At 43.8% G+C, this 21,848-nt stretch overlaps 1 protein-coding gene across 3 annotated transcripts in view; it reads right to left on the bottom strand.

The window, feature by feature from the left end:
• scn1lab (sodium channel, voltage-gated, type I like, alpha b) overlaps nucleotides 1-21,848 on the bottom strand; it is a 70,784-nt gene that overhangs the window by 11,045 nt on the left and 37,891 nt on the right. For 2 of the 3 annotated variants that reach the window (XM_070544258.1, XM_070544257.1), the window contains exons 11-22: nucleotides 19,368-19,646; nucleotides 18,653-18,994; nucleotides 18,311-18,443; nucleotides 17,972-18,210; nucleotides 17,715-17,888; nucleotides 17,152-17,508; nucleotides 16,563-17,081; nucleotides 9,881-10,016; nucleotides 7,323-7,477; nucleotides 5,177-5,350; nucleotides 4,874-4,996; nucleotides 1,536-1,811 (exon numbers count right to left, since the gene is read on the bottom strand). In XM_070544258.1, coding sequence (XP_070400359.1) covers nucleotides 1,536-1,811; nucleotides 4,874-4,996; nucleotides 5,177-5,350; nucleotides 7,323-7,477; nucleotides 9,881-10,016; nucleotides 16,563-17,081; nucleotides 17,152-17,508; nucleotides 17,715-17,888; nucleotides 17,972-18,210; nucleotides 18,311-18,443; nucleotides 18,653-18,994; nucleotides 19,368-19,646 — 2,907 coding nt within the window. The remainder of the gene's footprint in view (nucleotides 1-1,535; nucleotides 1,812-4,873; nucleotides 4,997-5,176; nucleotides 5,351-7,322; nucleotides 7,478-9,880; nucleotides 10,017-16,562; nucleotides 17,082-17,151; nucleotides 17,509-17,714; nucleotides 17,889-17,971; nucleotides 18,211-18,310; nucleotides 18,444-18,652; nucleotides 18,995-19,367; nucleotides 19,647-21,848) is intronic. The other variant, XM_070544259.1, reaches the window with a different exon arrangement.

The raw sequence follows: 21,848 nt of genomic DNA, 5'->3' as shown, positions 1-21,848 counted from the left end.
CAACTGTGTAGCTAAGACCTTGCAACACAAAAGTCCCAAGGGGCTACTAAAAGTTTCAGCACTTCTGGATTTTCTCTCATATCTTGAATGGCCCAAGTGAAGGAGTTTAAGTATCTCGGGGTCTTGTTCACGAGTGAGGGAAAACTGGAGCGTGAGATCGATAGGCGGATTGGTGCTGCATCTGCAGTGATGCGGGCGTTGTACCGGTCTGTCGTGGTGAAGAGAGAGCTGAGTCAGAAGGTGAAGCTCTAGATTTACCGGTCGATCTACGTTCCTACCCTCACCTATGGTCATGAGCTTTGGGTAGTGACAGAAAGAACGAGGTCACGGATACAAGCGGCCAAAATGAGTTTTCTCCACAGGGTGGCTGGGCTCTCCCTTACTGATAGGGTGAGAAGCTCGGTCATCCGGGAGGGGCTCGGAGTAGATTCTCTGCTCCTCCACATCGACAGGAGCCAGTTGAGGTGGCTCGGGCATCTGGTCAAGATGCCTCCTGGACACCTCCCTGGTGAGGTTTTCCGGGCACGTCCAACCGGGAGGAGACCTAAAGGTAGACCCAGGACATGTTGGAGGGACTATGTCTCTCACCTGGCCAGGAAACACCTTGGGATTCCCCCAGAAAAGCTGGCCCAAGTGGCTGGGAAGAGGGAAATCTGGGCCTCTCGACTTAAGTCTACTGCCCATGCGACCCGACTCCAGATAAACAGATGAAAATGAATGGATGGATGGATCTTGAATGGCCCAGAAATAATAAATAAATAAATAAATAAATACACGCATTCTTTATCGTCTTCATTGATAGTTTCATGATTGTTTCATTGTCCATCACTACCACGGACCATACAGGAAGCAGTGGCAGAAGCTTGACCCAAGTCTGATTGGTAAATTACCAATCTACGGTCTGTCTGATGTGACTTTCTCTAATTTAACCTAGAGTAGGTCTAATTAACACTTATTTGCAGGAAATAACTGAGTTGTACTAGTTAGTCCTCCTCCTGCAATGAGAGAAACCATGCACCAATCTGACAAACAAATTTAGCTGTGCCAGTGCGACCAGCTGATTGGCTGCTTCAAATGCCCATGCTCACGCCCCTCTGTCACCATTGGTTGTGGCTTTGTGAGTGGCTGCACCTGTGGGTGCAGCATAAAAAGGCTGTTTGGTGTAACTGCAAATGATATGAGATTAATTAAAGAGATCTCCGTGAGAGCGCTTGCCTGTGCGGCAGTTGGTGAGGCCTTTTGGAGGCTGATTTTAAAGTGAAAAATACTCTTATTTACCACAATAAGTCCAAACCTCCTTCTTATGTAGCATTCCTATGAGTTAGGTTGTAATAAATGGGGGCTCGTCCGGGATAATCTGGACTTTTTGGAGGAGGTTGGATTGGGTGTTTTAATTGAGTATTGTGTTTTTACAGCCTGGCCTTTGTTTGTCTTTTAGAGGTTTGTGGACGTGGCTTGTGGTGATTCGTTGGTACTGTAGCAGTTTGGTTTTCGTGTGGTTGTGCATGGTAAGGTAAGTTGGACATGAGACGTACCACTTGCAGCAGAGCCAGGTACCCCGCCCCAACATTGTCGAAGTTGATCTTGACGTTCTTCCAGCGTGCACTGTCATTAACCAGACTCAGGCAGTCAGACTTGTTGTTGACGATGTTGATGGGGAAGAGCTCGTCCGTGGTTGTGTTGACGCAGTAGTAGTACTTCCCAGCAAACAGGTTGACACCCATGATGCTAAAGATGAGCCAGAAGATGAGGCAAACCAGGAGGACATTCATGATAGAGGGGATGGCCCCTAGGAGCGCGTTCACCACCACCTAAAGAGCACATGGATAGATTCAGGACATCCTGTTGCTCAAGCATGCTTCTCTTTAAACAGCTGTTTAATTGTGATTATCCAACTAATTAGCTATTTTAATCCAAGAAACTTGAGAATTAATAGTGATTCTACTCAATTCAGAGCTGTTGTATGCACACAAAAGCACTTAACCCCACACAACTACAAAAAGAATTTAGCATGGCAGCTTGAGAGAAGAAGGTGGATAGGTGAAGTTAACATTTGATAGGTAAAAAGGCAAAAACAGAAAAAAACCTTAGAGAGGCGGGATGAAGTCACAACATTTTGTCTGACTGTAAATGAAAAAAGACACACAACAAAGTAAAAATCACAGGTCAAAAGGCACCACACGAGCAACATCAGAAAACCAAGCTATGTGTGGCTACAGTCATCAGTGGCCACCATGAGAACATGCAGGTAGAAGAGCAGTGTCAGGCTGCTAGGACAGGACGTCTTCACACACGTTGCAGTAAGCATGCAGTCTTACAGGCAGGACCCCTAACCAGCCATTTAACAACATTCTGTCTGTGAAAAAGAGCCAAAACTGATCAAAATCATGGAAATGAGGAAAGAAAAAGTATGCATTTGTTTCCCCTTCAAAACATTGAAACACAAAACAGTTTTTGTGGAAGCAAAGAGATGAGATAAAAAATAACCCAATGAGCAAACTGTGAGCTAACTGAAAACAGCTGCAGATTCCTCTTTAATAGGAGTTATCTTCCTAAATTCACCTATAAGCTATATTTCTACAAACATATTTGTCAAATAAACTGAAGCATCATGAGTTAAGTACAAATATTGACTGATTGTTTCTGTCCTGTCAATAAATGTAAAGCTAACGCATACTTAGCTTAGCATGAAGGCTATCGGTTAGCCTAGCTTACAAGAAGATGACACAGTAATCCAAAAGGGTTCAAATGAAGGCAACTGGACTTCTTTGGTTTCTTGAAGATGATTCGCTTCTCATCCGAGGAACTTTGTCAATTCTGACTGGAATACGGGAGGGTCAAGCTTATACCCTTATATAAGTGTGTGTACACACACAAACACACACACACCTGTTTATACCCTTCCATATCCCAGTCGGAATTGACAAAGTTCCTCGGATGAGAAGCGAATCATCTTCAAGAAACCAAAGAAGTCCAGTTGCCTTCATTTGAACCCTTTTGGATTACCATGACCTGGATGACTGGGCTGCAGTGGCTTGAGCTGTTGCCTTGCAGTAAGATGGCCTTGAGTTCACATCCTAGCCTGGGGCCTATCTGCATGGAGTTTACATGTTCTCCCTGTGCACGCGTGGGTTTTCTCCAGATACTCCAGCTTTCTCTCAGTCCAAAAACATAACTGTCAGGTTGATTGGTCTGTTTAAATGATCCTTAGTTGTCAGTGTTTGTGTGCATGTTTGTATGTCCTGTGTGTCTCTGTGTTGCCCTGAGGTGGACTATAAGTCGCATTTTGGGGGGAAATTTTATTTTTCTTACGAAATCTGAGACCAAGCGTTTCACATTGCAAGACAAGTACCGGTAACAATAACAGAATAAACAACCAGGGCACAGCAGCGCGCTACGGTCTCCAGCAGAGGATGGCGGTGTTTCAAACCCCCCCAGCGGGCGGGGAGAGCGCTCGCAGCACCCCGCCACAGGCTGCAGCAGGTGATGGCGGGGCAGGGGAGCTCATTCCTGGTCCGGAGCCGGCCAGCAGCAGCGTGGTATACATAATTTGGTATATAAGTCACTTTGGTATATAAGTCGCAGGACCAGCCAGACTATGAAATAAAGCACGACTTATAATCCAGAAAATAGGGTAACTTAAAATCTGCTAACACTAGAATCAATCCTCTCCCAGCTCCTTATCATTGCTCCTTAACATGAAAAAGGAATAAATATAAACAAATTCTCGAGTTTCTTTTCGGTCTATTATCGATGAGGCCAGTCCCACTGAATGTTGGACAACTCTAATGAGCAGGTGATGTTTTATTACAAGTTCCTCATTTAGTGAGACACAAACTTAAAGAAGAGAATATAAATAGTTTATTATCACAGCTACCACCACTTCCCATGCAGGAGGCAGCCATATTGGATTTTGAGACTGAGACTGGCTGAGGACATCCAGTGTTCCAAATCAAATTTTCAACAGGTTTTTCTGTCATGAGAATTTTGGGTGTTTCTCAATGCCAATGAACCTTGCCTTGATGTCTTGGCCCCGCCCCGGTTGCCTAGGAGATACGTCATCGGGAGCTGCCAAGATGTGTTCCAATGTTCATGTTCTACCGAGGCGTGTGTTTTCTGTTTGATAGCCGTTTAGCTAGCTAAGCAAGGATACATGGGAGGTGTCTTGTAGCCTAGCCTTGGTCAAAAATTACCCAGAATACATCGCAGTATTTTCAAAATGATGGCGGATCAGAAGCCGGCAGCTACTTTGGGGGCAAATTTCAATTTAAAAGTAAGTCAGCTAATTAAAAATGTATTTTTTAGATCCAAAGAAGTTTTCTATTGTTGGTTAGTTGCTTAGTAGTTGCAGCTTTGGTGGCTAGCGGGTAGTAACTCAATTATATTTTTTATTTAATAAGCATATACACAATTTAAAAAGTAAAAGGCTTGTTATATATTCATACTGAAACGATTACGTATAAAATATAACGTTATCTCCCGTTTCACGTGACCGCCGTGGAAGCCGCGGTGACGTGATGTAAGTCTGTTGCATTTAACCGTTTTCTTTGACCAAGGAAGGACAGTGTCCTCGTAAGCTAGGCGCCTGGCCTCGCAAGACATTGCCTTGACATTGAGAAACACCCCTTGATTTCTGTGTAAATATGGAATGCATAATAAAATGTATCTCATACAGGCCACCTTGTTAAAGCTTACCATTTCTCCCAGTAGGTCATTGAAAGACTAGGCTGTAGCTTCAAACTTACTGCACATATACCATAAAATAATACTTTTATACCGAGGCAGTTGGTGATTTAAGATCAGTGTTCTCCGGTTGCCCACAGATAACTGTACACAAGTGGATCGGTGCTGCTGTTATTCCTCGTGTTCTTACCCTCATGCCCTCGAACCGAGACAGGGCCCTCAGTGGCCGGAGGGCTCGCAGTGTCCTCAGAGTTTTGATGGCACTGAGCTCAGAGTAGCCCAGAGCATTTGCTACGAGGCTCACCAAGGACACCTAAGAGACAATAATGTGGCAGACAAGCAGGGAGGGGGAAGGGAGAGAAATGAAAGGAACCCATCTGTAGTGTGTCAGACTGATTGTTTAGAGTAGAAGGCTAGTTAGACATCACTGTTGGCTATCTGCTCTGGATTTAGTCTCTAAAGCCCTGGAAGCTGTAAAACTGCATGTACATACATCTACAATCAGGAAGTCCAGCCAGCACCAAGCGTTGGTGAAGTATTTGACGAAGCCGTATGCCACCCACTTCAGCAACATCTCCAGGATAAAGACGTATGTGAAGACCTTGTCTGCGTACTCCAGGACTGTTTTGATTGTTCGTCGTCGTTCAATGTCAACGTCCTCGAAGGCCTGTGGAAAACAAACCGTCAATAAAAACAGCAACTTTCAAGATTCTGGTTCGAAGAATTAATCACATATCAATGAATAACTGCTTAAAGAATGTATGTTCTATAGGAGACCAAGTCATGTCCATCTACATCTGGACCACGGGTCCCCAGAAGAACGACAAAGTGAACGCAAGTCAGTGAAGCTAAAAACGCTATTTTCTGCTTGTTATGTGACATGGATTTCACATATGATGTTTGTGCATTTTAAACATGAATTTTGATACCAAGAACTCGCTTATTTTCGAATGGGGAAAAACGTTATTTTAGGTTTTGTGTAAAAATATGTCCAGGACTGCAAATGCGCTTCACCAAAGTGACGTCATCGAACCAGACACGCAGAATGACAGAATGAAAATGGCTGTAAGTTCAGCAAACTTCAAGTCCTTCTTTCAGGATGAAAGAACCACAATAAATCTGGCCATGTTGTAAGTAGCAGCTACGCTAAGGGAGAGGAGATTCTGTGGTGACGTCGTATACACGACATACCCACGTCTGATTTGTAGTCATGCTAATTATGAACTTTTACAAGCTGATAATTCTCAAAGTACGTGACTGGCGTGGTCAAAACACTCATGATTAGTTTTCATTTAAACTGAAGTAGAGTCGCGTTTTTAGCCCCGTTGACTTGCATTCATTTTTCCGTTCTTCCGGGGGACGCGTGAGCCGACTGGCAGGGGAGGAGACTTGGGCTCCCTATAAACTGCAGAAGTGTCTGACTCAGTTACAATACAATTATGATAATTTAATACAATCATATAATAAAACAGTTACTATTTTGGTATTACACAATTCGCCAAAGCTACAATGGCAAATGTGCAAAACAAGCTAGCTTAAAACATCTTTTCATGCCTCCTAACAACATTCTAACATATTAAAGCTATAAATATATTGTGGAGATTACAAAAAAAAAAGCAAAAAAAAAAAAAAAAGAAGAAAAAATAAAAAGATGTTCTCTGGCATTTGTCTAACAACCTCAGCAAATAAAAAGACTTAATCAGAAAGCAACAATTTGACCAAACAGCGGTCTGGCTCACTGAATCACAGCACTGCCCTTGGCCCTTCATTCATTACACAGTTGAACATTTTGCAACAGAACACCACTGGTGTGAGAAGTTCTCCGCTCAATAATGTCGGAGAGGGAGAAACAGCCGGCTACTACCTCTTCAGCTTCAGGACAAACTACCAGAGTCCAAAAAGAAGAGCACAGAAGTGCCTGAATCACCACAGAGAAGACAGCTGGAGGAGAAAGTGGCAGAACACTACAGGATATATATATATATATATATATATATATATATATATATATATATGTGTGTGTATATATATATATATATATATATATATATATATATATATATATATTCCTGAAATTTGGACATTTTGATTTATTGCAAAGCCTTGATTTTAGTGAGGTTAGTACACATCGTAGCCATAAATGCTACGGTTCTAATAATTGACATAATAATTTTTTTTGGGTCTTTCAGTTTTCGGCCTTTTGGTTTCCTCACAATCGGTTTTCGGTTTTCCTGGGATTTTCATTGTGGTGCACCCATACTATCAAGTGTCCTTAAGACTAGGACAAAAAGCCAGGGGAGGGGGGGTCTGCTTAGTAATGAATTAGTGCATAAATGGGCTGCATGGTGGCACAGTTGTTAGCACTGTTGCCTCGCAGCAAGAAGGTTGCAGGTTCGAAACTCGGCTGCGGCCTTTCTGCGTGGAGTTGCGTGTTCTCCCCATGCATGCGTGGGTTTCCTCCGGGTACTCCGGTATCCCCTACAGATCACAACATGCCCTACAAGTTAAAAATTGTACGTCGCTTTGGATAAAAGCGTCTGCTAAATAAACATAAACATAATAAATAAAGTTAATAAAGAGACACTTATTCTAAAGTGTTACTAAAACACCTGATTCACTAAAGTACAACATCCTCTTACCAGAGCGCCACTGCTGAGCAGGATCATAAATATGATGAAGGATTCAAACCAGTTGTGTTCCACTATGATGAAGCAGGTTTTCCTGAGGGTCCACCAGCTCTTGAACCAGCCTCCCTCCTCTGCCACCTGGCAGCACTGGAACCTGCTCACGCAGCCTGCAGGAGAAACAGGACAAAATGGATCACAGGAGATGAACCAGCTTTGTTTATTCCCCCCACTAGCGTCATGTTTCATCCACTGCTTTAATTCACTTCCGTAACATTTTGCACTTTTTAGACAAATCAAGCAACATTCTGACTAGAGCCCTGCACGGACCTAAAATCTGAGCCCGTGTCCGGCCCGGCCCAAGGCGGTGGAGCCCCAGCCCGACCCGGTCCAAAAAGGTTTTCAGGATTCTCTGGCCCGACCCGTGCCCGACTTTTTTTTAAACTTTCATAATGTTTTAGCGTGGTAGAATGCTCCACATTCTAATTATCTGTGGGAAGCGTTCTGCTGTAAAAAAAAAAAAAAAAAAAAGAAAGAAAAACAGCATCAATGCAGCTTTTTTTTCTAACAGAGCGTATTTTCCGAGCGGCAGATGAAATTTACCAACACTATATTAATTTGATGCGTTTGTAAATTTAATCTGCTCTGAAAATGCTCTCTTGTGCAATTAGAAAAAAAGCAGCATTCTAATTTTCTAACTGCAGAGCGGCAGATTAAACAAACGCCCCCAATTAATAAAGCGTTTGTAAATTTATTAAATTTTTTAAATTGCAGAGCAAATTTATCCACAGAAAAATATAATGCTGCCATTTTCATGAGAATAAACGAATGGATTCTGACATCAAAGTGGACATAAAATGGCGTATTAGAATAGGGGCACATGTTTCAATCAGCAGTTTGAGAATTTTTTTTATATAGGCGCGTTTATAAACCACGCAGACCTTAACTGAGCTAATGGTGCGTGAGAAGCAGGCAGGTGCTGCTGCGTTCAAGTGTTTCAGTTTTTTTAATGAATTCGATTAAAAATAAAGGCGCCCGGCCCGTGTCCGAGGTAATTACACAGTCGTTGGCCCGAAGCCCGGCCCGCGGGCCTACGGCTCCAGTTCAGGGCTCTAATTCTGACTTTCTTTTATTATCTGCATGTAAACAAACTGTTTAGTGACCTAGCAGCAGCTGGCATTAGAGCTTCTTCAGTGTGGGGTTCTTTTTTGTCGGAACGTCATTATTTTCCAAAACATGTTAAATAAATCTATCGATTCCACAGAACCCACCACATAATTCCTTTACGACAGCAGAAATTCCCTTCGTGCTTGACTGCGATTGGGCTAGCCGTTAGCTTACCGTTAGCTTACCAATGAGTGTGTCTACAAACTGAGGTTTGCACATTTATGTGGTAAATTTTCACGCTGTTCTTTTTAAATTCATAAATTATTATTATAATTATTATTGTTTTGTAATATGCATCTCATTATCTGGATAATATTTCTTTATAGAATTTTCTTATAAAAAAATCAAAGGCGCTTGTGACACAAAAAAAGATTTTGAACAAACAATGGTGAAATATTTAAAAGAAAAGTGATTTAAAACACTTGGGGTGGGGGTCGGGGTGGGGGGTCTTACAGTCCTCGTTTCTATACACCTGTCTTGTCACCTCCATTATAAACATGTAAGTTAAGCAGAAGAAATATAATTCAGACACACGTCTCAATTTATAAGAAATATGAGGAAGTAAGTTTCCCATCATGTTTATGTATTTAGCAGACGCTTTTGTCCAAAGCGACTTACAAGTGATAATCGGCATGTTGCCCTTGAGGCTAACAACAACAATAACAACAACAACTTGACTTCAATTATGGAGAGGAGGGAACAAGGAGTGGGCAGTAGAGGGGGGGGGGGGGGGGGTGCAGGGAGGGTGCGCTCTGAAGAGCAGGGTCTTCAGGAGTTTCTCGAAAGTCGAAAAGGAAGCTCCTGTTCTTCCAGAGTCATAAATATTTAAATGGCCTGTATTTGATATAGCGCCTTCTAGAGTCCTGGAACCCCCCAAGGTGCTTTACAACACAATCAGTCATTCACCCATTCACACTCGGGTGGGGATGAGCTACGATGTAGCCACAGCTGTCCCGGGGCGCACTGACAGAGGCGAGGCTGCTGGGAACTGGCGCCACCGGTCCCTCCGACTACCACCAGCAGGCAAGGCGGGTTAAGTGTCTTGCCCAAGGACACAACGACAGCAACAAACTGAGCGGGGCTCGAACCTGCAACCTTACGATTACACTCAACTCCTGTGCCACCGTCGCATTTAGGACTGCATTCTAAATGAAAACTGATGTACAAATAAAAGTCATCAGTAAATAAATATTTGTGTATTGTATGTACTGATTGTGAGTTCAGAACCTAGTGTGTGTTTCAGATAAAACGCCAGTTTCCATAAGATCTTAGTGACTCCTTTTTGACCGTCTCACTGAACGTATTTCTTCCTTGACATGAAATGTGCCCTGGAAGAGCTTCACCTCCATCCTGCTTTCTACCGATCATCTATCCTTCCAGTCTGGCACATCCTGGACAATTCTCACCTTCTGTGAAGCAGGCTTCTGGATCCAATGACTCCTCTGGCTCCAGCTCCACTGACTCAGCACCATCTCCTGGGGGTCGGATATCTACTGTGCTCCCTTCTGAGGAGCTCAGAGGCTGAGGGTCTACGTCAAGCTTCTGCATGGACGAGGTACAAGATGGCAGGATGTAGTCACGGGAAAACATTTTGGGAATCCAAAGGTAACAGGAGCCAACCTTCTGAGCTGGTTATCAATCACATGGATACCTTATTGTTGAGAGTAGTAGCTCACAGAGTTGGGCTCTTAACTGTAACATCATCATCATCATCATCATCATCGTCACATGCAGCATCGATCAAATGTACCTACAGGCTTTTGTATTAGTTTTATCTGATGTGTTCAAATCTGATTAGGTGGCAAAGGAAGGTTGGTCTTATAGATATGCGCTGTGGGTACGTTTGATGTGACCTCAGCCCGAGGAAGAGTGCATGCAGTATTCCAGTGCATTATCAATCCAAGCCTGAAATAGTACCAAGCAGAACGTGGGTATTTTCATGTCCACTGAAAAAACAACCCCTAATCAAATTTTAACGTTACTATTCCCAATTCCTGTTGTCTTCATGGTAAAGTCTTTCTCCCCCCATCCTCAAACCTTAAAAACCCACCCCAGCAAGGCCGCAGGACGCTTTCCTCAGTGGCATGAAAACACGTTATTTTGATTCCTTGAAAGCAGTGTAAAAGCTTTTTTTTTTTCTGTTTGTGTCGAGGTAGACGAATAACCACATTAGCTTACCAGCAAAAACCAGTACTGTGCACTGTTTAAAAGACAGCATGTGGTGTGGTGGTTTTCTGTCTCTATGCATCCCCAGAAGAGATTCAGGATGTAACAGCTTACTGAACGATTTATGTGCTTAGTTATAAAGAAAAACACCTCAGACTAAGTGGTGCTGCTGTTGTCTTCAAATACAGTCTTCATTTAAAAATAAACCCTGATGACACTTTTCTGAAACTTTTCTAACCCTAACCCTAAGATGTCTAATTTTGCTCTAACATATATTACAGTATCATCTGCATAGAGTGAAATTTTTGGCCTCTTATGAGTTGCTCTTAGGACAAAGACGCTGTGATTTGGCCTCTTGTCTGATCTGTCTAAGGTGAGAAATATTTAGACATGTACTCCTAGACAGTGCAGCAGCCCTGATTGCCGTGGGACCCAGCTAATACGGCATGGGAATGATGGAAGCATGCTGCACACAAGTGCATTGCTTTTTTAGGAAGGGTTCTTCCCTCTGGGTTTGTTTTCCTCCATCTGCAAAAGACGGATCCCCTCTGATGCTTGAACTTAGCCTAACATGCTTTGCAACTATGCAAACTGGTGGGTTTTGTTTAAGTATGTGGTTTATTTAACCTTACTTTGAAAAAAGCTAAGAGTTGCAGTAGAACAAAAGTGGATAACACAGGAATCCAAACAGCCAATTTTAACTAATGTGTACTGTACACCCCCTACTTCTAGAGAGCACTGAAAAAGAATAATACCAAAAAACACATAAATAGTACAGGAGATGTATTTATATGCCAATAAATTCTATAGAATTTGTTCTGTTTTCTTTCCATTTTCCCTGTTTGTTTCACAAAATTGGTGAGATTTTTTTGTTATTTTTTAAAAAGACAAACAGGGATGCTGTTAGAATTTATTGGAATAAAAATTTGTTCATGTACTTTTTAAATTATCCTTGATTTTGGCTATTTCACTCCTCCATGCATCTTTGTTAAATATCTCTATCTATTTGAATTATTATCACATTGGAAGAGAAAATAACTTAAATAGTCCACTTTACTGATTTTGAGTAATTTATTTGGTGTTATCTCTTATGCAACCCTGCAAAAATGAACATTTCTTCTTCTTTTTATCAAAATGATCTCCTTTGAAAATATCTTTCATCATTCCGCTCTCATTCCAGTAACACATAAAAGAAAGTACTACTTTTTCATGTGCGTATGCATGGGCTATGAACCAGACAAATGAATTTTGTCTTAACCCCAGCAAAATTCATTCCTCCATTCCTTATTTTCCTCTACATTCTCCTCCGCCTCCTCTCTTCCTTCATTCTCAAGCTCTGAGTGTTGGATGCCAATCAAGTCCCAAAACCAAGTCAAAAACCAAGCAATGAAGTCAAAAGCAAAGATCATGTTAGATGAATGTCTATCAATGGAAAAACAGGTGTTCATTCCTAATGGCTTGTAACTGCAATACAGCTTTGAGGTTAATTATGAGAGGGGAAAGGGGATTGGGGGAAAATTAAAGGTTGACAGCATTTGCTGTGCTTCTGAATGGGGCAGGAGGGTAAAGCAAAGAGGGTTAGGGTAGGGGGAGTGGCTGGGGGGACGGAGGGCAGACCAGGCAAAGAACAAAAATGGGCAATCAATTGAAGGTATGAGATAAAACATGTTGTCTGTAAATGGCATAGGCAGTCCTCATGGTTAGTGCAATAAAGTGATCTTACAATTCTCTTCTCACTGAAAACCTTGAGAGCGCCTGTGAAACAGCTGCAATAACAAACGAGGGGGGGTTAAACAAAGTAAAGCCAACATTCAACCTCAAGTCTGCCTTCACCGCTCATCCAAACATTCAAACACGTTAGCCTCAGTGAACGATTCAGATGTCATTGGAAAGTTTAGTGTTACTTTTTTAACAGGATTAGTGCTTTCCTCCAAATATGCTACATTGGAGCCATCGACATATATATTAACCAGACAAAAGTGTTTAACGAGTAAAGTTAGTAAAGGTACAATGTTTAGGACGCACCTAGCGCAGTACCAATACCAATTTCTAATTTTTGTCCAGATCTGTCCTAGCCTTACTAATTTTGAGCATGTCTGATTTAGATTGGAGGTGTGAATCACTCGTTTAATAAACACATTTGGAGATGTCTGTTATAGGAATGAATGTCTTGTCGAAACTAGAAGTTGCCCACTTCAGAGGCTCAATACCAATCCTCGCATTTTCACACTTACGCCCTTCAATTGCGTGAGACAAGCCAGGTGTGCGAGTGCCCCGATTTTAAAGTGCTGAAGTTGACCACAGATCCGCACTTCACCCAAGTCTACATTGATGTGGACTTCACCGAATTTTTACACAAAACCTAAAATCATCCCCCCCCCCCCCCCCCGCCGGTCCAAAAAGATGTGGTTTCTTGGTATCAAAATTTGTCTTTAGAATTCACGGAAACCATATGTGAAATCCATGGCACACATCAAGCTGAATTAGATAATAGCGTTTTTAGCCAAATTGACTTGCATTCATTTTTTTGTTCTTCCGGGGACCCGTGGGCGTGACGTAAGCCGGGCGTACACTGTGCGACTTTTTCACATTTTTGAGCCAATTTTCCACTCGTGCGAAAATCCACAAGATCGGGACGAGTTTTGCGCTGAGCGTCGTGTAGTGTACAGGGGGTTACGAGAGGCGATTAACACCACGTGGCCAGCTACCGATCAGCAATCGTGAGCTCGTACGGACTTCTGGGGTGTTTGATATTTTGCTCGTTCCTCGTGAGGGTTGAAGCGGCGCAGCGAGCGGCTGCGACCCAAAAAGTACGGCGCATGCGCAATCATGCATGAACACTGCTCGCCCGCTATTTCCCTGATAACACATGTTGTTCGTTTTTATTTTCACGCGTTATTTTTTTACACACAGTGACAAAGATTGTCAAGAAAGCGTGTTTGTGGTGTTCATGTCAAATTAAACTGATCACAAAACACAGATTTACTTTCTTCATTTCGTTTTCCTCATCCAACCCCCATAAATCCCTGTGTGTCCCCCTGCAGTGCTCCTGAAGGACAACAGGCAAAACAAGACAAAAAAGTCTGGCGTGTTGAGTAAAAACTGCTATTTTTAGCATATTTTAGGTCCGACGTGTTGCTACCAGACGTACAGTGTGAGCAGTCGGGTCGCATACGAGAACTGGGTTGTACAGTGTGAGCGCATGACTCGTGAGATCTGCCCTGCGAGGAAGTCGTACAGTTTGAGCTGAAGCCGAGTGCTACGACCTACGAGTGAAAAAGTTGCACAGTGTCCGCCCAGCTTTAGGCTCACGAAAGGGATTGGGCCAGAGATGAGCTGAACACAGCAGGATTTGGAGTCTTATTTCCTGATATTTGGATATCTCACCTCTGATTGGATAACTGCCATACGACTCTTAACACTGACTCTGTTTGCTCTGCAACGTTGATGTTTTATCTCCACAAATAACACAAGTCTTAAGGAGCTCTGCTGTGTGGTGGAGTTGCTAATGCTAACGGTTAGCTCCAACTAGCCAAGACTGCTTTTTCCTGGACACTAAAACAATAACAGCCTACATGCTTTCAAACTGCTTTTCAAACCTATAAAGTAAATTTGAACAAAAAGACTGAACTAGCAAAAGATGCGATTTTGATTTGATTCACGATTTTCCTCAAATCAAGTTTCACCACAATATTCACAACGTACATTCAAATTTAAAACCATGACAGACAACCGTACCTATGAATATCATTGGCTGTAGTGGCGCCACATAAACGACTCCCCCACCAACCCATCCCACCCCCTGGAAAAACAACCAAACGCACTACTACGTCAACTCAAAAGATCCCAAATTAGTGAGGAGCACTGCCAAAAAACAGAAAACCATACTTGGTTCACCCTAGAAAATACTTTGTCCTTCTGTATATATGTCGATGATCACATTTTATACACATCTTCTGTCTTCTAGTGAAGGATCTATGTTTTGCTGGTGGTAGGTGATCGTTTTATGATCACACATTTACATTTTCACCTATAAACAGTTCAGATAAAAACTAGAATGCTCTGACTATCATTTAGTCAGCTCTAAATTCTGGATAAGACATAAGAACAGGTAAATAATTTCTAGGCATGACACGCTTGCTCACAACGACTCAAACTGAAACATTTAGATCTATGAGAAATGACGTGTTGCGGTTTATATCTGGTGATTTTCATTACCCAACCCATGTTTGGGTAGGAAGGGACAACTGCCTAAAGGATGGTTTATGCTTGACGCGTCTGCGAGGTTCGCACGGCTCCACGCAGCAAAATTGTGTCATTTTAACTCATTCACTGCCAGCCGTTTCCTGATCGCTAACGGCCTTCGCTGCCAGCGTTTCTCACCGTTTTTACTGTTTTTTTAAGTCACAGAACATTGCGCGCTAGGATGATGTCGATGCCAAAACAACCAAAACAAAGCGGAGACTCACCTCTTACATCAGGAAGAATCCGTGTGTTTCGAGCGCTATCCGTTCTTTCATAATCCGTTGTTGAATTGTGATCGGCAGACGCTTTTCCGGTTCACGCCTCACTTTTTTTTTTTTTACAGGAACGGCCCAAAACGATCTCCTAACACATGGATGTTCTGCTTCCTGATCATGTGACGTGTGACATATGCGGATGAAGATCGGCTTCAGGGCTTAAATGTTTGTTCTAGCGGGGGCTAGTTCTGATGCTCAAACAGTAAAAAAAAAAAATGCAAATGACGACTTTAGTCGTCAATGGCAGTGAATGAGTTAACAATCACGCCCCTCCACCGCGCCTCCGCACGGCCCAAAATTTCCGCACCACGCACCTAGGAAATTTTCTAACCAAGCGGACGGTCGGACGCGGAAAAACATGGCGGACTGGCAAGAACTAGTACGGCAGAGGTTCGTAAACACAGACATTTGTATGATTCAGCTCTCAGAGATCACCGTGATCAACATGTTGTTAATAATTCTTGGAGAGAAATAGCTCGCACTGTCGGAAAAGACGAGGACGCTGTTAAAAAATGCTGGAATGCCATGTTGTAAACAACAGTAATTTTTGCTTCTACTATGGTGTAGTGTTGGATGCATGCCGTAGATCTCCATGCTGCCCCCTACAGTTTGGGAGAATATTGGCTCACCGCAGAGACGAGCCGCATGAACCATAAACGCTGCGAGTTGTGAGGCGCGTTCCATCCGCGAGCCGCGTCACCAAGCGGAAAGTAAATGCGTCAAGCATAAACCAAGCTTTACAAGTGAATCAAGGTTCAATCAGTGAAACAAGCTTTAACCGTGTATGGAGCCTGTGGTGTCATGGCTAGGAACATCCTCCTGGGGTCGTTCAGCACAACGGGGAACTGGCACCACACCCTCAGTGGCAGACTCACGTCACCAGAGCTCAGAAACAGCGCTCTGTCAGCAAACCGAACGTTTGCTCTGACAGAATGGACGAGGAATTACCAAAAGACTTTCTAAACATCCGTAATAGAATATTTCTATGCTGATGACCTTTTATCTAAATGCTTACACTCACACACACACACGCACGCACACACACACACACACACACACACACACACACACACACACACACACACACACACACACACACACACACACACACACTCCAAACATGAAGCAGTAGATATTATATTAGAATCTCTTAAATTTGAATAAAAGACTGGCATCCCGGCCCGCACAGTCTAATACACACATCGACCTGTGACTAGGAGAAAAAGGACATTTTAGTCATTATTTATCACTCCTTGTTCTGCTGTAAAGAAAAGACTCACAGCCTGATACGAGTCAGCCATCTCCAGTCAAACCATGATGCATTCACACACTGATTAGGTGCTAAGTAAGCGATTCATTAATAAGCTGGGTGATTTGAGAGGATCTCTGCAGGTTGACGTACCTCTTTGCTACCCTCCAGATCAGACGAGTCGCTGCTGAAATCTTCTGTGTTTAGGTTCTCAAAGTCCGACTCGCCGACAGCAATGGGCACCGTCACCGTCAGGCTGGGGTTGTGAATAAACGACATGTAGTCACATTCCTCCATCGGGTACTTTCCCACCGTGTCCCCACCTACTGCAACCACCAGCCCTCCTCCGGGCCTCCCGTTGCCCTCCATGGTGTACACCCCACTGGCATCCTTGGTGATCTCCAGTAAGGTGTGGTTGGAAATGCAGTTGCCCTTCCCGTTACTGTGAAGCTCATCCAGAGGTTTGCTTTCCTCAGCCAGACCAGAGCCCTTGCCGCGGCCAAAGCAGAGGCTCAAGAAGAATTGTTGCAATTTGGATTTGATGTAGGCAATGCCCCGCTGGATGCGACCAACGGCGATCTGGAGGTTGTTCATCTCACTGTCCTCGTCTGTCGCTGCTAGGTTGTCAGCGCTGAAGGAGCTCAAGAGGAGAGCCAGGAAGAGGTTCAGGACCTAAAAGAGTGGATGCGTAAGGCATGACATAGAACACCAGCCTAACGGAATAATAAGATCAAGATCATACCACAAGGTTTCCTATGACCATGACCATCATGAAGACGATTAAACACATGCTCTGCCCTGCCACCTCCATGCAGTCCCACATGGTCTCGATCCATTCCCCGCACAGCACCCGGAACACGATGAGGAAAGAGTGAAAGAAGTCGTGCATGTGCCAGCGTGGAAGCTCACAGTCATCAGAAATCTTGCACACGCACTCCTTGTAGCTCTTTCCAAACAGCTGCATGCCCACGACAGCGAAGATGAACACGATGATGGCCAGAACGAGGGTCAGGTTTCCCAAGGCGCCGACAGAGTTGCCGATGATCTTGATCAGCATGTTGAGCGTAGGCCACGATTTAGCCAGCTTAAAGACCCTCAGCTGTTTCATTCGGGGGGATAATAAGGATAGGTCAGGATTTGAACGGAGACGGTTGGAAAATATTTAAAGAAAAAGGAAAAAGAAAAGTTTTTGACAACCACAAAAGGCCTAGTATTTGACTGCCAGGCATCCATAACACAAAAGGTTCAAGCGTTAACATTCAGGCTAATCCAAAACTAATTTGGTCATTTTTAAAACAATCTTACCAATCGAAAGGACCTGAGAACAGACAAGCCTTCCACGTTGGCCAAGCCCAGCTCCATCAGACTGAGACTGACAATGATGCCGTCGAAGATGTTCCAACCCTGCTGGAAGTAGTAGTATGGGTCCAGGGCGATGACCTTTAGGCACATCTCTGCTGTGAAGATTCCTGTAAACACCTAATAGGGAGGAAGAGAAAGACTGTACCCAAATCCACACGACGAGAAGCGGCTGAATTGATTTTCTGGTGTGTTTAACGTGCCAGATTCCCGACTGAGAGGACGTTATCGAACTCCTTGGTCATGGGGTAGTGCTCCATGGCCATGAAAAGGGTGTTGAGGACGATGCAAATTGTGATGGTCAGGTCCACAAACGGGTCCATCACCACCATGCTGACGATCTCTTTGATTTTCAGCCAAGCGGGACAACAATCCCAGATCAGACAGGTGTTGGCGAACCTGTACCAGCAGGGGGGGCACTTCTGTCTGGATTCTTCAAGTTCTGAAAAAGTCCAAATGTGTTTGAGATTTCATTTGATTAGCAGAAGTGAAGGTCATCTCTTTTGTTACATCGAGATGTAACGATGAACCAAAACCCAGACCTTCCATGGTGTTGGTGAGGATACTGGCAACACTCATAGCTCTCGGTCGACCTCCTGGCTCTTCTATATAGTCCGTGGACGGCTGTAGGAACCCAGACCTGCGCTTCTTCATATCAGAATCGGTTGTTGTTCCCTAAATTCGACAAGAAACTCACATTATTTCTTCAAAAATTAAGATACTTTCTAAAAAGGCTAAGAAGGTGAAGACGTTGATGATTGAGAGCCATGTCTGAAATAAGATGATTGAAAATAAAGTTTTTGGTTTGAACAAAATCAGAAATAAAGAATTGGAGAAACCAAAGGAAGTCTATGGGGAAATGAACCATGAAACACGTGAGTCACCTCCGGCAGCAGGAGACCTACAGGGGAGGTTGTTACAGAAGTCCCACCAACCAGCGACACCACTCCGTTGCAGTCCACAGAGCAGTGCATCTTCCCGTTGGCCGGCAGCACGATCCGCGGCACCCCGAGGCTGGTCTGGCTGACGGTGCTGCAGCGGCGCTCCAGCCGCCGCGGCACAAACAGGGAGCCTCGGCGGCTGTCGTTCTCCTCGAAGGTGCTGTGCTCGTCGTCGGCGAAGTCGTTCTCTGAGCCCATGTCCCGCGCTCGGCCACGGAAGCTGAAGAGGCTGGCTCGGCTGTTCCTCCGAGGAGAAAACAGGGTGCCGCGGACGCTGAGGAGCGACTGAGGGATAAAAGGGTGGAACCGTCAGAGAGGAGAGGTAGAGGTCAAACACCATCATCTCATCATTAGCGTTGTGATGCATAACCTTTTTAAAAAGGAGCATGAAGCTAACCAGTTCAGCAACATTTGGCAGATTTTACTGAAACCTAATTAAGCTCAGGCTGTTCAGCTGAAGTGGAATATTTTGGCAAAAGACTAAACAAAAAGTGAACAACGATCCAAGAAAGACACAAAACCTTTGAGAATCCTTCACAAGCCCTTCAGAATCCCTGAGAACAAGTTTAAGGGTAAAAGGACCGTTTGGCGCTTTGGGAGTGAAGAGTGAGGATGTCTGTTGAAGCTGATGAAAGTGGCTGGTTGGTTTAAACTTTACCTGGTTGGGCGAGGAGCATCTTTTCTCATAAGAAAGTCTGTTGGCGTCGATGGAGAAGCGGAAGCTGGACCTCTTGATGCTGTCCTCAGACTCAGACTTGTGGAACTTGTCGTGAACGCCCCTCTCTTCCTCCTCCTCTCTCTGCTTCCTCTTCTTCCGCCTGTTGCGTCGCTCCTTGGCGCTTTTTGAGCTCAGCTTGGACGTCCCCGAGGACGACTCGGAGCTGGGGCCCCCTCTCCCACTGTACTCTCCGCTCTCTGTGGCTGCTGCCGCGGCAACCTGCCAGCCAATGAGAGCACAGAGACAGTTGTCATGGCGACCCTGGTGCCTGTCTCAGAGGCTCCCGCTGATTGGAGCGAAGCAGAAGCAGCAGCAGCAGCAACACGAGCAGCTAAATCAGCCTCAGACACCTACTAATAATGGATATCTGAACGTTTTCAGCAAAAAACCAAACATCTATGAATTCTTGCTTTTCTAAGGTCTGATCTAAGGACTGTACAGTAACCACACATGTTCCCATTTATATCATTTCAGCTTTAAAACCAAATCTGACTCTGATTACAATCTTTGGTCTTTCATACAGAAGAAACATGATTAAAATATCAGCCACATTTTAAATATTTCAGCACGCTCTTCACGTAGGTCTCTCCACGCCTTTCATCTTCCTTCACAGCGAGCAACGCCACAAATCCTGCACCGCATCATCTACACGTCTGTCAACAGAGTCTGAGCGTGCACACTCCTGATAAGATGGTGAAACCATGAAAGGAAGTAGCGGAGGTGAAGATGGAGGTCTGAAAGGAAACGAAGGAATGGCACCGCAGACGAGAAGAGCTCTTTGATGCGCCACCAGTAGCAGTGAGCCACGAATGACATGGTAATGAGCACTGTTGCAAAATAGGAGACTGAAAAGAGATTAATCTCGAATGCTTTGTTTTTGTGCCATCTCAAACAGACTTTACATTTTTTGAAGTAACTTTAAAAAGTAACTTTTCCTGTCTGACCCAGTTCTCTGCAGCAAAGCGAATCGTTTACGTTGGCCTAGCTGACCTATAGAATTGCATATCCACAAGCGGGAGCTGTCAGTCAACAACAATGTGCCCCAGTGCCCAGGCACCACAGAGTCACACAGATGCCCCCGTCAGCTTAGCGCACCAACCTAGCTTAAATGCTAACTCCACCTGCATTGAATTAATTAATGTCTGTTGGTAAACATCAAGGTAACTCTGAAAGAGATGAGAGGGGCATGAGAAAGGGATTCATGATTAGCATGACCTTCAGCCTTAGCTACATAAGACTATTGTTTTAGCCTGTTGTAGCATTAGCATGGGTGTGCTACCATTGCGAGTCCTGCCAGTTTTAGAAGTTTCCCTCCTTGAACACAGCAGATTTGATTAAATGGAGTCACAAGCAACACCTGCAGAAGCCGATGGAGGTTGAGGAGACAAATCAGCAGTTAGAATCAGGTGCGTCTGAGCAGGAACATATTGAAAACATGACTTGTCTATTAGCGCTGCAAGGTTATTTGTATGCACAGGATGAGGCGTGGCTTGCAGACATTAGGAGAGATGCTAGCTAACTGAGAACTTCTGGATTAGCATGAAAACACATGAAGAAAAGCTGTGTGATGTAAAGATTTGTAAAACAATGTTTGCATGAACTGTAAAAAACTTTTTGATTAGTTGTTTTAGGAGAACATAAGCCCACTTAATAAATGGAAGTGCAGTGATTAGCTATTAGCTTGCCAATCCTCTCAGAAATAATCTGTTTCTCCAAACTGAGGCTGTTCAAAGGGCTATTCAAGACCTAAATTCACATTGATAAACATTTCCCTTCCCTACTTAATATAAACAACTGCTATTGTGCTTCTTTTACAGCTTCATGCAATCTAACAAAACATTCAAGAACTTTTAAAATTGTGGAAGTCATGAAATGCCATGAAGCATAAACTACACACCTAATCTAACAGACGTTTTTTTTATGTTTTACATAGATTTCACCAGATCTTTATATCCTTCGTTTTTTGTTCGAAAAGAGTTCAAGACTTTAGAACGCTGACTCTAAAAAGGTTCCCTGATCTGATTTCGAGTAGCTTCATTTTCTTTTATTTAACAGATTATGCTCATGTCAGAGGACCGTAAACCAATCTTCGGCATAATTGTGTCTGGTTCAGTTGCTTCTCAGTGAAATTAAATCTCTGCTGGTGAAACACAGATCCCTAAACCGGCAGCCAGATAAACGATGGTGTTCCACTAAGTCAGACTGCAAATCGTTTCTGTTTTTAGGTCGGGGCAGGGACTCCTGAGCACGGAGGAAGCTGCAGAGGGTGTCAGCCGTCCCCAACAAGAAATCCCTCCGTCTCCATGGGAACTGCTGGCTTACAGCCAAAGGACAAACACCAACCCGGGTAAAGTGCACGCCCAACAAATGCATCAAGTTCTGAATATTTTCCTTTGATGTGTTAAAAGTATATAAAAATGC

Source organism: Nothobranchius furzeri, chromosome 14, assembly GCF_043380555.1.
Source record: "Nothobranchius furzeri strain GRZ-AD chromosome 14, NfurGRZ-RIMD1, whole genome shotgun sequence".
Taxonomy (NCBI): Eukaryota; Metazoa; Chordata; class Actinopteri; order Cyprinodontiformes; family Nothobranchiidae; genus Nothobranchius; species Nothobranchius furzeri.
This window is presented reverse-complemented; position numbering and strand designations above follow the sequence as displayed.